Consider the following 16298-nt stretch of genomic DNA (forward strand, 5'->3'; position numbering starts at 1 on the left):
ACCCTATAGCGCCCTCCCAGACGCATATGACCCCCCCCCCCCAAGACCCCCCCACGGGTCCACTGGGCCCCCAAGACCTCCCAACAGGTCCCGTAGGGCCCCTCAAGACCTTCCTTGCTCCACACAGGGCTCCCCAAGACCCGCCAGGGATTCCCTGGGCCCCCCAGAGCCCCCCAAGCTCCCTCCGGAGCCCCCAGCCCCACACAATGCCCCACCCCCCCCCCCCCACGGGACCCCGGCTACCGCCGGGCCGCGGCCCCGCACACGCGTGGGGGCTCCCGCTCACGCGCACCGGAAGTCCGTCACTCCCGCGGGTCCGCTTCGCCGCCGCCGATTCGTGTCACCATTCGCTTCCGCAGATTCGCCGCCACCGCCGTCCTTAACGATTCGCTTCCGCAGATTCGCCGCCGCCGCCCGCCTTAACGATTCGCTTCCGCAGATTCGCCGACCCCGCTCCCGGGGCTTCGTCGCGGCCGAACGCACCGGCGGGGCTCTGTTCCCCATCCCCCCTTTTTTCTTTCCCCGCTTCTCTCCGTCCCTTCCCCGGTTTAACGGTTCCACCCCCGCCCCGCGCCGTGACGAAAGTGCGGCGGCGGAGGCTCGTGCTGTTGCGGCGTTGGCGGGCGGCGGCGGTTTCGCTCCGGTGCTCGGTGCCGGCTGCTCCCCCCCCTCTCCATGCAGCCCCACCGTCTAACGGCCCCCCAGCACCGGGCGATGCCCCCGGGGCGGCGGCGAGGTGGGAGAGCTCCGCCATGGAGGCCTCGGGGCAGGGCTGCGGGTCGGCGGCCGCCCCCACCGAGCCCGGTACCGAGCCCTCGTCACCCGTTGAACCCTCCGAGCCCGGAGGCACCGGGGGAAGCGATGACGGGCGGTTGCGGCCCGGTGCGAAGCGGGTGACGTTCCCCTCCGACGAGGATATCGTCTCCGGGGCGGTGGAGCCCAAGGAGCCCCGGAGACACGGTAATGGCGGCGGGGGGCGGCGGGCACCGGGGTTGGGGCCTGGGACCAGTCTGGCGCAGTATAGCCCAAGGCCTGGGACCAGCACCATGACCAGTCTGGCCCAGTATAGCCCAAGGACTGGGACAGGGGGACCCCACAGACATGGAGGGGTGGGGACACCTGGGACCCCCCAGTAACCCCCCAGAGCCCGGGGTGATGGGGACGGGGACCCCACTAACCCCCCTGTAACTGAGACACGGCTTCGAGGACAGGGGGGTCCCTCATCTCCAGGACACTGGAGGGGTGCAAGGGGACCCTGACCCCCCCACTCCAATGTCCCCTCCCCCGTCCCTTGGGGCCCAGGACCCCGCTGCACTGCGCCGCCTCTTGCAACGACACGGGCGTGTGCGTGGCCCCGGTGCGCCACGGCGCCGCCATCTTCGCCACCACGGCCACCGCCGGGAGCCTGGCTGTCGAGAAGTGTGACCCCTACTGGGGGGGCTACGGCGACTGCTACAACTACCTGAGCGGTATGGGGGTACTGGGAGCACTGGGAGAGTAGGGGTATGAGGTGGGGGTAGGGGTAGTGGCGCGGTACTGGTGCTGGGAGGAGATTTTGTGGGTATATGGGTACTGGGAGGGGGTACTGGGCAGGTTATGGGTACTGAGAGGGGGGATATAGGTACTGGGAGGTGAATATGGGTACTGGGAGGGGGTACTGGGCAGGTTATAGATACTGGGACGTGATACTGGGAGGATATGGCTACTGGGAGGGGATACTGGGAGGATATGGGTACTGGGGCTATATGGGCACTGGGTGGGGGTACTGGGAGGATATGGGCACTGGGGCTATATGGGCACTGGGTGGGGGTACTGGTAGGATATGGGCACTGTGAGGGGGTAGTGGGAGGATATGGGCTCTGGGAGGGGATACTGGGAGGATATGGGTACTGGGCGGGGGTACTGGGGGGTGGGGGCACTGGGAGGATATGGGCACTGGGAGGATATGGGCACTGGGAGGAGATACTGGTAGGATATGGGCACTGTGAGGGGGTAGTGGGAGGATATGGGTGCTGGGAGGATATGGGTACTGGGTGGGGGTGCTGGGAGGATATGGGTACTGGGTGGGGGTGCTGGGAGGATATGGGCACTGGGAGGGGTAGTGGGAGGATATGGGTTCTGGGAGGGGATAGTGGGAGGATATGGCTACTGGGCGGGGGTGCTGGGAGGATATGGGTACTGGGAAGCGGTACTGGGGGGTGCTGATGTGCTGGTCCCTGCAGAGGTGGAGCGGGGCATGGGGGTGCTGAACAGCGGGGTCGTGTACGCGCTGTGGGATTACAGCGCGGCGCTGGGGGACGAGCTGTCCTTCTGCGAGGGCGAGCCCGTCACCATCCTGCGGCGGCAGCCCCCCGAGGAGCTCGACTGGTGGTGGGGGTCCCTGTACGGCCGCGAGGGCTACGTACCCCGCAACTACTTTGGGGTGAGTGTGGGGGTCCCACAGCACCCACGGTCCCAGGGTGGGGGTGTCCCACAGCACCCATGGCCACCCCACAGCCCCTCTCATGGCCCCGGGTGTGGATCTCATGGCCCCCCTGGCCCCTCCATGGCTTGTGGTCCTGTGGGACTGGGGGGGTCACCCTCCCCGTGACACCCTCCGTGTCCCCCAGCTCTTCCCCAGGGTGCGACCGCAGCGGAAGAAGGTCTGAGGGGGGACCCTGAGAACATGGGGGGGAGCCTGAGCCGGCCCTCCCCCTGCTGGATGCATGGGTGCCCCTTGCCACTGGGCACCTCCTCACTGGCCCCCCCCATGCCATCCCACCCCGTCCAAGCGAGGCACGGGGGTGTCCCCCCTGCCCCTGTGGTATCATGTCACCTTCCCCCGGCTGGTGACAGCGGGTGTCACCCCACGGTGTTGGCTTCTCTGGGGAGTAAAGAGCCTTCGGCTGTGCCCTGTGGTCTCTGTCCTCTGCGTCACGGGGCGGGGGGGCTGTGGGGATTGAGGGTGACACGGGTGGGAACACCTTGTTTGGGACCGGAGAGGGGACACAGGTGGGGACGTGCTGCTCGGGATCAGTGGGGTTACATGGGTGGGTGCTGTGGGACTGGGACAAGGGTGGGGACCTGGGGGGGGTGGTGGTGTGACACAGGTGGGGACACCTTGTTTGGGACTGGAGGGAGGACACAGGTGGGGACCCGCTGCTTGGGATCGCTGGGGTTGCAGGGGGGTGTACGGTCCTCTCAGGACAAGGGTGGGGACACCCTGCATCAGAGTGCGGGGGGGTGACATGGAGGAGCAACCTTGTTTGGGGCTGGATGGGTGACACAGGAGGGTCCCCTCTGCTCTCTCCCTCCTTGGGAGGGGCTGTGCTGGGGCCAGCTGCCAGCCCTGAGCAGCCCCGGCATTGGGGCAGCATCACGCCCACCCTTCAATGAGCCCATAAAGAAAAGACATTCCTGGGGACGAACAAACTCGGCTGCTTCTGGGGAAAGCCTCACCCAAGGGGAAAGGAAAAACGAGCCTGGGGCCGGGGTGTGCTGAGGTGGGGACTGTCCTGCAGGCAGTGGGAGATGCCAGGAGTGACTCTGTCTGCTCAGCACACTCAGGGTGCTGCACAGCTGAAGGACACCACGGGTTGGGGCTGCTGCTTCCAGCTTTATTCAAATAGAGCCATTTATTTCTGACGAGAGCTGCTCGTCTGCCTGACACAGGGGAAACACCAGCACAGCGCTGACATGATCCGGCATGCTTTTGGCTGCACCCGTTGAGAGCTCAGGGTGTCAATGGTCTGAGCGGCCAGGGAACAGATGGCGAGGTCGCTGTATTCTCTCAAGGGCTGTGACAGAAATAAAGAGAGCCGAGGTGAACCCCCGTGTGTGCAGAGACCCCCAGGCATCCCCTCAGCCCACGCCAGCCCCACCGCCTCTTTCCCTGGCCAGGAGAGAGCTGCTGCACAGCAATGCCCCAAATGCCCTTGCCACGTTCCCCTGCCCCTGAGGCGTTGCCCTGGAGCAGGGCAAGGCACGGCAGCACCCTGCCCAGGCTCTGTCCCCTGCCCCACCAGCCCCGGCCAGCACAGCACTGCCCCGACTCACCGCTGATGATCTCAGACAGCTTCTGCTGGTTTCGGAGCCTCACGTGTCGCGCGGCAAGCCCTAGGCACAGAGCGTCGTCAGCCCCCCTGCTCCCCAGCGTGCTCCCCGCAGCACAGCCCCCCAGCTGCACGCCCTCCTCCCCCCCATCAGGGCTGACCCCAGGGAAGGCCAGTAGCCGCAGGGGCCACCAAGGGGCTCTGGCAGCCCCAGGGCTGCTCCTCGCTGCCAGGGCAGCGGCGGGGACTGGGCCCAGGCTGCCAAAGGAGGGACCGCGGGGGCGGTGCCTCACCGATGAATCTGATGGCTGCCTCTCGCAAGGTGGCCTGAGCGTCCTCCAGGTACGGCAGGCTCTGATCCAGGTATTCTTCAGCCCTCCTCCTGCCCTGCACCAGCTGGAGAGAGCACAAGGGTATGGGCATGGCACAGTCCCTCCCCAGTTGGCCAAGCAGCCCCTCCTCCCAGCACCCCCCATGCCCCTTCCCCCCCAGGCCATTCCCATCTCCCAGCCAGGAGCCCCCTGGGGCTGAGGTTGAGAGAGAGCCACAGGCAGAGGGGTCCCAGGGGTGCTGAGACCCCTCCACCCCGCCGCAAGGCCAACATGGGCCGGGGTCTCCAGGCCCTGGGGCTTGTCCTCACCAAGCACTCTCCAATCCTCCATGGCTGCTCTCTCTGCACCAGTTCCTTGAGCAGTTTCCACTGGAGGAGCTCTGCTGCAGCAAGGAGGGCTTCCCTGGAGACCTGCAGGACAGCAGAAGCTGGGAGGTGGCACCACGGCCTGGGGAAGGAGACCTGGCGTCCCCCTCCTTTGGCTTTGTTCCTGGGGTGATCCTGCCCTTAGGGAGCTGGGACATGCCCTGGCCCTAACATGGAATCATAGAATCACAGAATCCGTGTGGTTGGAAAGGATCTTTAAGATCCTCGAGTCCAACCGTCAACCCAACACTGCCAAGTCCACCACTAAACCATGTCCCTCAGCACCACATCTACATGGCTTTTAAATCCACCCAGGGATGGGGACTCCGCCACTGCCCTGGGTAGCTGTTCCAGTGCTTGACAACACTTTCCGTGAAGACATTCTTCCTGATCTCCAATCTAAACCTCCCCTGGCACAACTTGAGGCCTTTTCCTCTTGTCCTATCGCTTGTTACTTGGGAGAAGAGACTGACCCCACCTCGCTACACCCTCCTTTCAGGTAGTTGTAGAGAGCGAGAAGGTCTCCCCTCAGCCTCCTTTTCTCCACACTAAACACCCCCAGGTCCCTCAGTGCTCCTCATCACACTTGTTCTCCAGACCCTTCACCAGATTCGTTGCCCTTCTCTGGACTATTCTTTGGACATCTGGAGGTCTCTTGGGCACAGCCCTGGGGGACAGGGATTGAGGCTCAGAACCCTGGCCTCCAACACCTGAGAAGCCTGTAGGGACGCGCGTGGTCAGGCCTCGGTGGCCACGGGCTGCTGCTGAGCCCTGCTTGGACCAGGGTAGGGCACATGTTGGAAATGTCCATGGCAGCTTCTCTGCCCCTGCTCGCACTGGTCTTCAGGGACCCCTCCTCTGGGCTGTGCTGGAGGAGGGCTGCCAGCTGCCACCAGCCCTCGCCCCTGATGCCCAAGCCACCTGTGTGGTGTCAGGACACCCTTCCCCGTGTCACTGGCCAGCTTTGAAATCTGTACCTTGGCCACGCTGCGGGTCTGGTCGCTCATGTGAAAGAAGAGCGGGAGCAGGCCCCTTTGCACTTTCTTCTGCATCTTCTTCTTGTCACTCCCCTCCACTGACTCCACCACGTCTCTGAAGAGGCCCATGGAGAGCTCTCGCAGCTGGCTGCACTCCTGGTAGGAAGGGGGAAAGGTGGACTTGAGAAACAGCAACTCCCTGCTCATGATGAGCAGGGGCGTTATCGTGGCTGATGTGAGGGGAGATGCTCCGGGCTCAGGTTCTGCAGCAGGGAGAAGCCGTGCTGGGCACCAAAGCCCAGAAGCCATCCCATGAGAGCCCTGGGGAGCAGACCCTGTGCCGAGTGCTGCTCGCAGGGCTGGGCTGAAGGGCAGCGTGTCCTCTCCCAGTGCCCATCTGCGGGGCTCAGGCTCCCACATCAGCCTTACGTTGTCAAAGAGGGGCAGGAGCTCCTCCACCAGCTGCACAGCGATGGCGCTGGCCTCCTTCCTCTCCAGGTGTCTCTTGATGTTTCGGATGACCACCAGGACCTTCATCTTGATATCGGCGTCACCACTGCGGAGCACCTCTGTGATGAGTGGCAGGTGCACCAGCATTTTTCTAGCCTGTATGAAAGTGAGTTTAATTTTTGTGACACGCTCTGTGCTGGAAAGCTCCCCAGGCAGCCCCCAGGCCCCACCGTGGCAGGGAGGGCGTTTGGGGCAGTCACCCCACTGCCTGACTGCCAGCCAAGGCCAAGGCACCGCCTTACCCCCTGCCCCATGGCTCCCCTTGACAACACCCTGCTCACCACGGCAGGTCCCTCTGTCAGCATGATGAGGACTTCGAGGGAATGGGAGACTGTCACCAGGGTCGGATGCCTCTGATCTCTCTCGTGGGACTCGCCACCAAAATCCTCTGCCTGAAGCTCCCTGGAGGCCGTCGGCTGAAGCAAACACAGCAGTGAGTTACTGGCAGAGCCTGCAGGGCTCATGGAGAATGACCAAGGCCTCTTCTGGTAACTCACAGCCAAGTGAGCGCTGCAGGTGTCCTCCGTGGCCGAGGTGATCGGGCTGCGTGACTTGAGTATCTCAAGGAGCTCCTGCAAAATGGTCTCCAACGTCTGGGGCGTGGAGAACATCACCTCCCACATGGCCAGGGCAGTGCTGCAATCGGAGCGCTCTGTCAGCAGGGCTGCCTCGGCCACAGCAGCATGGCCTGGGACAGCCCTGCAGGACGCAGAGCCTGCCCCTCGGTCGGGATGCCCTGGGCAGCAGGAGAGGGCTGTGGTGGTGTTCCCCATGGGGCTGGGAGGAGTGTGGTGGGGGGGCTGTGGGCTGGCTTGGCCAGCTTTGGCTGGAAAGCATGGTGGGAAGGAGGGCCCTGCTCCTCGGGGGTGTCCTGCAGTATTCCTTGGGTCTGGCAACCCCTCTCCCCACAGAGAACAAGGCCTCATGGCTTTTGGGGCCAGTACCTGTCTCGTGGTGGGGCCATCTTCAACAGGCTGGTGACCACTTGCATGGGGTAATGGTCAGTCAGAAGGAGAAGCAGCGACCCCATGCTCTGCTGGGCTGGTGCCATGGTGATGCCTTCCAGGGTTTTGTGGATGCAGCCCATGATCTTTGGCACCTGGAGGGGACACGGGTGAGGATGGTGCTGCCCCTGGAGTGCAGCCATTTCCTCAGCTGCCCTTCCCATCCCTCTCTGCTGCCTTCAGGTGGCTTCAGGTGCCCGAGGCACCTGCATTGGGAGGGAGGGGTGGAGGGAGGAACAGGGCAGTCCAGCCACAGGCCACTTACATCCCTCAGCCAGAAGGCCGGGTCTCTCATGAGCACATCCAGCATCACTCTTACTGCATCCTTCTCAAAGACGCTGGAGTCTCTCAGCGCCTCGATGGTCATAAGGACCATGTCCGTCCTCTCAGAACGTTTGAGGTAATTTAGAAACCTCTATGGGAGGAAGGAAGGGAGAGAAAACATGTCACACCGAGTGCCCTCACGGTGCTGCTTAGCTGGGCAGTGCGAGCAGCCCTGGCGAGAGACGCCCGGCAGTGCTGGCGACAGTGCCCCAGGAGAGCTGGCAGCGGGGGCTGCCGTCACTGCATGGGGGAGGATGAGAAGAGAGGGGCCCCAGGGTGAGGGAGGAAATCTGGGCGCGTGGGCACCGAGTGCTGGTGTACAGCAAACCAGGGCTTGCTGGTGGCCAGGAGGGCTGGAGCTGCTGCTGGGACACTGGAGCGCAGCCCTCGCATCGTCCCGGGCTCGGGGACAGCAGGAACCCTCTCACCAGGGACAGCCAGATCACGCCAGCATCACCGATTATGGAAGTCTTTGCTCACACAAGTGCCCTGCTGATGCCAGGGAGAAGAGTCCCAGGAGGGGGGAGCTCATTACCATGTCTGTGGTGGTGGGCAAATGCAGCAAGGAGAGGGTCTCTGGTTCCCAGTGCAGCTGTTCTGCTTCATCCTTTGACGTCGACCTGCCTGAACAGCGGAGGAAGCACAGAAGAGTCAGTAAGACACGGCAGCTCTGCCAGCAAGCTTACCAAAGCGCCCCGAGATCTGCTTGCAAGAAGGCAGGACATAAGCGGTCAAGGAGATTTCTGGAGGGCATCAGGAATAGCTCCTTGCTGCAAGAACCGGAGGGGCCAGGCGGGGTGACGCACAGATGGGTCTGCTCCTCGCTAGCAGGGAAGACGTGGCTTTGGGACATGGTAATCAATGGTAGTGTTGGCTGTGGGATCCACATATCAGCGGGGTTCAAGGTGCTGAAAGGAGGGAGGAAGGAGAGCAGCAGAGAAAAGCTCCTGGACTTCAGGAGAGCACTGAGCTTCTGCAGCAAAATGACAGCTGGGCTGCTATGGCAAGCAGCTGTGAGGGCCAAAGGAGGCCAGGAAGAGAAGCAGAACGATCAGGAGATGGCTGTTTGCAGAGGGATGAAGCCCACCAAAACTTCTCTTACTTTTTTGCCCGATGATGAAACGTTGAAGGTGAGATTGAGCATCCAAAGCTGGATAGCATATCGTTTCGTTGGAAACTGTGGAAAGGAGGAGACGTCCCAGCAGCTGCCCCAGGACTGGGATCTGGATGTCTCCATAGCAGACATGACCGTACGTGTCTCTTCCAAAGCGGCTCAGGGCCTGGGTGAGGGAGGCAGAAGAGCAGAAGGGTTGAGGGCAGGCAGCTGGGGCCAAAGCCCTGAAGCCAAGAGCAGCTGCAGGCTGCTCTGGTATGCAGGGAAGGGGAGATGGCCTGGCTGGAGGGTGCCTGGCTCCTTACCGCCAGTCTGGGATTCTTGGCCAGCAAAGAGCTCAGCGTCCTAATCCTGCCCAGGGCTCTCACCCGCACAGCTCCTCTCTCAGAGTCGGTGAAGTTGATCAGTAGCTGGGAAGAGAGAAGCTGCTGGTGTGCCCCGGGAGCAGACACCTGCTCCAGCAGAAGCAGCACTGCTCAGCTCCTGGGCTGGGCTCCCACAGGCCATCATGGCTTCCTCTCATCTTCAACAAAGCCTGTAGTGGGGTTCCTGTCGCTAAGGTCCCTCTCAGGCTCGGGAGAAATCCCCTGGACCAACCCTGTGGTCAGGCAGGAAGGCAGATGTCACCCCCTAAAGCCACTGTGCTCCAGAAGAGCCCGGTGGGCAGCCCCTGCTTCCCCAAGGCAGGTGGGCACCCTCCCTGCTCTATCCTGTCTCTGCATGGCCCTGGGGTGGGGACATCCACTCAGGAGTGGACAATCCCTTCCCTCCACCATGAGCAACAGCCCCACTCAGTGCATATGGCAGACCTGGAACATAATCTGCAGCTCCTTGCTGACTCTGGAGGGATGAGAGTTGAGCACCATCGTCCAGAGCATGATGTCCATGTATGCCATGGTCTGCAAGGAGGACAAAGAATTGTGTCAGTGTTTCCTGCTGTCCCTCCCCACCCCAGGAGACTGATCTGAACTCCCAGAGCCAAGGGAGGACTCCTGCGCTGCCTCGTGGTGCCTGGGAGAGACCCAGGGGCGGACAATCAGCTGCGTGCAGAGCAGCCTGCAGCCCTGGCCATGGCCAGGCCCACGGGAAGTGGGGAGAGGGATGAGGGTGGGAAAGCAAAGCCGAGCCCCTGCCCTGCCTTGGATCTCTGGTGATACGAGAGCACGGGGTGGCCAGGGAGCAGCCTAGAGGGATGGGGGCCTCCTGTAGCTCAGCCAGCACTTACCTTGCTGTAGAAGTTTCTGTCCACGTACTGCATTTGCTCTTCTGGAGCAAGCAAGAAGACACTCGAGAAGCAGGCTTCTAGGAGGCTTTTCACTTTGCCCTCCAGCGCCTTCTCCACCCAGCTGCAAAGAGAGAGAGGGGCCAGTCAGCCACTGGTGCTGGGAACAGTGCCCCGAGGCCTCGTGCAGGTGGACGTGGACCTGTGGGGCAGGGCTCTCCAGGAGGGATGGGCAGGTACCTCAAGGCGGTGATGGCAAGAATGGCTTGCTGCCGCAATGCTGTGCACAGTTTGTCCCTGGGCTCGTCTTCCAGCAGCACCTGCAGAGCACAACCGGGATGGGACCTGGCAGCTGCCAGCACCCAGTGCCACCAGACCCTCACCTTGCACAAGCGCTGTCCTCACAGGGTGCTGGTGCCAGGAGGCCTTGCTCCCTTCCCCAGAGCTGTTGGGTGTTCCCTCACCTTGATATTGTCTGCCAGCTCGTATCCGTCACAGAAGACATCCAGGCCATGTAACAAGTCTTCGTGCGTTGCGGTTTTGCACAGTTTGCAGATGCTCCTAAGAAACTTCATCTTCTGTTCCTCCTCCTGGCAGCCCGGGGACAGAGAGACAAACAGGGAGTGTGAGAGGGGGGGACGCACGGCCAGCGGGACTGGAGCACTGGGGGTGCAGTGCCATGTGGGAGAAGCGGCTCTGCCCGGCCAGCACACCTCCAGCAGCCCGGCAGCAGGCAGCAGAGGCCGGCACAGCCGCGCTCGACATGGCCACGGTTACCTTTCGTGGGCTGCTGACAAAGGCCATGATGAAGTCCACGGCGTCCCGCGCCTCTCTGTACACAGGCAGCCAGCTGGCATCTACCAAAGGGGGCGAGCAGGGAGGGCTGTAGAGAGGGTCCGGTGGCAGGAGAGCAGAGGAAGGAGCCCTGCCCTCCGTCCAGCCCCGTGCCCGCTGCCCTGGAACAGCCTTCCCGTGCGTGTCAGGGCTGGAGGGTGCCCGGCAGACGGGCTGTGATGCTGGAGCACGGCGCAACAGGGAAAGGCCCCTGTGCACCGGGCTGAGGAACTCGCTCGCAGACGGGCAGGAAAGGTCCCCGTCCCCCAGCATCGCTGCCTCCTGCCAGCCCAGCTGCCTCTTGCCGCCTGTGCCCTGGAGCAGGAGTCGGGTCCCCTCTGCTCCCTTAGTCCTTGGGAGAGGCTGTGCTGGGGCCAGCTGCCAGCCCTGAGCAGCCCCGGCATTCGGGCAGCATCACGCCCACCACCCGCGGGACCCCCGCTGCCAGCGAGCCGGGGAATCGTGACCCCGGCGTCGAGCAGAGTGCGCTCGCTGGCCCCAGCCCTGCCCAGACCGACGGGGCCCCTCACTCACCAACCTGCAGTGGCTGCACCGTGGTCACCTCGTGGGGCTGCGATGGAGAGCTGCTCTCCTGGGGAGCCCTGACCTCCTTCCAGACCACCCTGGAGCGGCTGGGGGGTGTCCGCTCCATCCCTCGGGATGGAGGAGAGGGCTGCCCTCGGGGGCTCCTCTCCAGCTCCTCGCTCCAGCCCTGTCTCTCCGCCATCCTGCTGGATGGAGTTAAGGGGTAGGAGTAGGGAAGGGGAAAGCTTCAGCGAAACGCCTCGGCTCTGGGGGGCAGCCGGGGGCAGCGGGGAAAGACGTGGGCTGCGCTCAGGTGCTCCTCGCCAGCTCCTCGCTCGCACCCTGTCTCGTCGCTGTCCTGCCGGACACTGTGGGCTGGGGGCCGCAGCCGTGCTGACCACGTGCGGTGCCGGGGGGGTCACCAAGTGAGGTCACAAAGGGCCCCATTGTGACCCTTGCGTGCGTGGGCGTGGCCATACCATCCATGGCAATGCCAACCCCACCTCCTCGCGCTGTGCACGGGACATTCAAGGCAATACTCTGCCAAGTTGATGGTGCCGGCCGTGTTTGGTGGTGGGTCAGTGGGGCTTGCACAGCCTCGAGGCCTTTTCCTTTTCCCACGCTGCCCCCAGAGATTTCATCAAATCATACAATTGTTTCGGTTGGAAGGACCTTTAATATCATCAGGTCCATCAACACAACACTACCAAGTCCACCAATAAACTATATCACTCAGCACCACATGTACTCATCTTTTATATCCCCTCCAGGGATGGTGACTCCACCACTGCCCTGGGCAGCCTGTTCCACTGCTTGACAACCCTTTCAGTGAAGACACTGTTCCTGATATCCAATCTATCCCCCAGTTTGGGGGGAACAGGGCTCCCAGTTTAGGAGGGGGTGTCCACAGTGTTCAGACACCCCAGCGTGCCCCCAGAACGTCCCTTTCCTTTCGGCACACCGCAGAGCCCTGCCTTTCCACCCTGACATTAAATGTGTAAGATTCACTCAAGGTTCACAGAAATCCCAGCTTTTGTCACTTCAACTCTTGCCCTGCTCCCAGCAAACAGGAAGAGCTCGTGCAGAAAAGAGGAAAAAGAACATGAAACTTCTTCCATTGAGTTTGCCCTTTGAGGATTTGGAAGCTCCCAGAAATGGTGATTCCTGGCTCACCGGTTGTCTTCTCGGCCTGGTTTGTGACCATGATGGAGAACACCCTCTTACAATGACAGCCTTTCCCCCACTCTGAAAAGTCCCTACCAGCACTGGCAATAAAAAAGGTCTTTCCACCTGCTTCTCTCATCTGATTGTGGTTTGGTGTTACAATTGTAGACAGGACTTTATGTGTTTCTTACCGGATGCCACTGAAATAAGAAACTTGAACAAAATTGTCTCTGTTTCTTCTCTGTCTTAACATCTTTAATTGTTCCCAGTGTTTGCACTGTTTAGGGTTTTGTTTTGGCTTTGCCTGGTGCATATGGTTGGACTCGATGATCTTAAAGGTCCTTTCCAACCAAAATGATTCTGTGATTTTATAGATATTTTTCACAATTTCGGAAATAACCAGACTCTCTTTTCATTATTTCATCCAGTCATGGTTCGTTATATCCTTTGCCAGCATTGCTACAGAGGGAGAGAGAGCACTCTGCATAAGTTGGCAGGACGCACTCATCATCTTCATGCTCCACAAACTTCCGTTTCTTAGGCCCAGTCTTAGCTGCTCTCCAGTATTTAGAGTGCAAAACACAACCCACGTCACAAAGAGAAAAACCCCTTAAGATCTACAGTGAACTGTAATATTTATTCTTCAGTGTCTTCAGGCATGTTCACATTCAGGAGGTTTTTGTAGGTCTTCACAAAGTGTTGTTCTTCTGATCAATTTAAAAATGCACGGCCCTGCAATATGCTGTTGGTTGTGGGGGTTTAACTTACAGGTCACGAAGAGTAAAAATACACCTCTCTTCAGAGCAGCCTGCACCTGTATGTAGCCTTTCATTTGACAGGCCAGACTTGCACCTTCACAGCCCACTTGTACTAGTTCCCTACTGACACTTTGGCAGAAGCACACACGAAAAATGAATCGCAACCAGCCCTCATAAGTGTTTGAAATCGCGTGTTCGATACTGTCGCAGCGAGCAACACGGGCAAAGACTTTCCTGTTACACAGTGACAGGATTTGAGCCGCACTGAGCTTTTGCAGATTAAGTAGCTATTAAAAAAAAAAGTGAAGTTTTCTATTTATTGCTAAGGTGCAGCCATATGAAATGCAAGGATCCGCTTAGCTTATTTCTCAAAACCACTCCTCCAGCTTACGCAGAGCGGGCTCCTTCAGGCCCACAGCACAGGTTCAGCCAGAAGACAGCAAAGCCCCTTCAGTGTAAAGGAATCAGCTCTCGATGGCCACGCAGAAGGAGCTGAACAGCAGCTGCCTTGCCCTTCTCAGCTCCCCTGCTCACAGGGTCCGGCCGTCTGTGTCCCCCAGCTCCCCCCCCGGGGCGGGTTCTTGGGGCTCAGCCCCTCCCTGCTGGCGTCCCTGCCCCCCCCTGGGGCCCCCCGAGGAGGTGATCAGAGGTGGGGGTGGGGGGGGTGTGAGAATGGCGGTGTGAGAATGGCTGTGTGTGTGTGTGCGTCCCAGTGTCACCGTGGTGTGTCCCCCCCCCAGAGCTCTTCCCAGGGGTGTATCTCGGCCCAGAGGGTCCTGAGCATAGTGCAGGGGGGGCAGGTAAGGGGGACACCCCCCCCAACCCCGGACACCCCCTGATGACGGTGGCACTGCCGCGGCCGGTCCGAGCGATGGGGACGCAGAGTGGTAGGTGACATTGGGGAGAAAAGTTGCGGGGGGGGGCGGCTGCACCCCAAGGTGCTGACCACCTGCTTCCCCCCCCAGGCAGCGGCTGGTTCACTACGAGGAGGAGGAGGAGGAGCTGGGGGAGGCCAAGAGCCCCTGGCTGTGCCCTACTGGGCCGGACTGGGAGGCACTGGGTGGGGCTGAGGGGCTCCCTGTGTCCCTTCCCCCCGCCCAGAGCTCTTCGCACACATGTATCTCAGCCCGCGGGTGGGGATCAGCACCCCCCCCGGTGTCACCCCACACCCCAAGCGTCACCCCCCCCAAGTGTCACACCCCCCTTGGTGTCACCCCTCTGCTGTCATCCCCCCCTCAGTGTCACCCCAACTCTAGTGTCACCCCATCAGTGTCACACCCCTCCCCCAGGTGTCACTCCCCCCTCGGTGTCACCCCGTGTCCCCCCAGACCCCGGCAGTGTCCCCACAGGTGGCAGTGGCCGGTAGCAGCACGGTGTCCCCCGGGGGGGCCAGGGGCCGGAGGGGACAGTGAGGGCCCCCCTGGCCCAAGAAGAAATGTGTCAATGGGTTCTTCATGTTCTGCCGCGTCCAGCGGGGACCCCTCCGCAGGTGGGGACAGGGGACATGGGGGGGACATGAGAGGGACAGGGGGAGATATGGGGCCATGGGGGGACATGGGGGACGTGGGGGATGTGGGGAGGAAACAGGGACACTGGGGGACAGGGAGGGGGACATGGGGACAGGGAACACGGGGACATGGGGGGACAGAAGGGGGGATGGAGGGACATGGGGACATGTGGAGGACATGGGGACACTGGAGGGGACAGGGGGATGAGTGGAACATGGGGACACAGGGGGGACAGGAGGACATGGAGATGGGGGACATGGGTACATGGGGGGACAGGGGAGCATGGGGATGGGGGCACATGGGGACATGTAGGGGGACACGGGGACACTGGAGGGGACAGGGGGATGAGTGGAACATGGGGACATGGGGGGGACAGAGGGACATGGGGGGGCACATGGGGACACAGGGACTTGAGGGGGACATGGGGACAATGTTGTCCCCCCAGTGGGATGGGGACAGCAGTGGGGGGACACGAGCCCTGGGGGAGGGGGTGTCCCGGGGAGGTGACAGTGACGTGACAGCATCCACCCGCGCCTGACTTTCCCGGAGGCCACGCGGGAGCTGGCCCGGATCTGGCGCCGCCTCAGCCCCGCCCAGCGCCGCCTGTACTGGTACGTACTGGGTTATACTGGTCCCCCTCAGTGTCCCCCCCCGGCCAGCGCGGTGTCCCCCGCCATGTCCCCTCTGTCCCCGCAGCCGGCGCGCGCGGCGCTTCAGCTGCCTCCACAACCGGGTGCTGCGGCCGGACGGGGACAACGACAGCGACGGGGACAGCGACGGGGACAGCGACCCCTCCGCGCCCCTCCAGCTCCTCCTGGCCGCCCGCGCTGCCACGCCCGGGGGGCACCCTCCGCCACCCTGATGTCCCGTCCTGGCCCCAGCCCTGTCCCTGTCCCCAGTTACCCCCGTTACTGCTCACCCCAGTTGCACCCCAACAGCCCAGTTACCCCCGTTACTGGTCACCCCGGTTGCACCCCAACAGCCCAGTTACCCCCGTTACTGGTCACCCCAGTCACCCCGCTGTTAATGGGGTATCACTGGGGCTGCACCCCCTGCTCTCTGCAGTGCGGCTCGTGAGCAGCGGCTGATTCCCCGCAGCCTGTTTCCCCCCGGCTCCTGTCGCTCCGACCCCCCGGCACGGCTCGCAGGGGCTGCCCGAGGTGCAGCCGCCCCCCGCAGGCCGCAGTGCCGGGGCTGGGAACAACCCTCCGCGGGGCTGGGGGGGGATTTCTGCCCCTCCTGGGCCCACACCTTGGCGCCCTCGGTGCCTGGTTTGGTGGGTCTGGGTTTGCTTTGGGGTTATTTTTTTGTGGGTTTTGGGGGGTTGGGGTTTTTTTGGTTCTTTTGGTGGTTTCTTGGGGGGTTTGTTTTTTGGGGCTTTGGGGTCTGTTTTGTTTTGGGGGTGTTTTCGTTGTTTATTTCGTTTTGGTTTTTTTTTTTGGTGTTTTTCGGTGTTTTCGTGGTGAGTTTGGTTTTTGGGGTTTTTTTGGTTTTTTTGTTGTTGTTTTAGGAGTTTTTTTGGGTTTTTTTGTGGGTTTTTGTTTTTTTGGGGGGGAGTTATTTTTTTTCTGTTTTTTTTTTTTCTGTTTCTTTGTTTTTTCTGGTTTCTTTTGTTATTTTTGGCGTTTTT

The 16298-nt window shown here is 61.6% G+C and overlaps 1 protein-coding gene across 1 annotated transcript; it reads left to right on the top strand.

The window, feature by feature from the left end:
- The first annotated feature begins 374 nt into the window (after positions 1-374).
- On the top strand, positions 375-2890 carry LOC137664100 (relA-associated inhibitor-like). Its single transcript, XM_068401854.1, has 4 exons — positions 375-960; positions 1303-1469; positions 2223-2422; positions 2610-2890. Exons 3-4 carry the CDS (start codon positions 2237-2239, stop codon positions 2646-2648), a joined length of 225 nt encoding a protein of 74 aa, XP_068257955.1. The 5' UTR covers positions 375-960; positions 1303-1469; positions 2223-2236; the 3' UTR covers positions 2649-2890.
- The last annotated feature ends 13408 nt before the right edge of the window (positions 2891-16298 follow it).

The sequence above is a fragment of the Nyctibius grandis genome, chromosome 5 (genome assembly GCF_013368605.1).
Source record: "Nyctibius grandis isolate bNycGra1 chromosome 5, bNycGra1.pri, whole genome shotgun sequence".
Taxonomy (NCBI): Eukaryota; Metazoa; Chordata; class Aves; order Nyctibiiformes; family Nyctibiidae; genus Nyctibius; species Nyctibius grandis.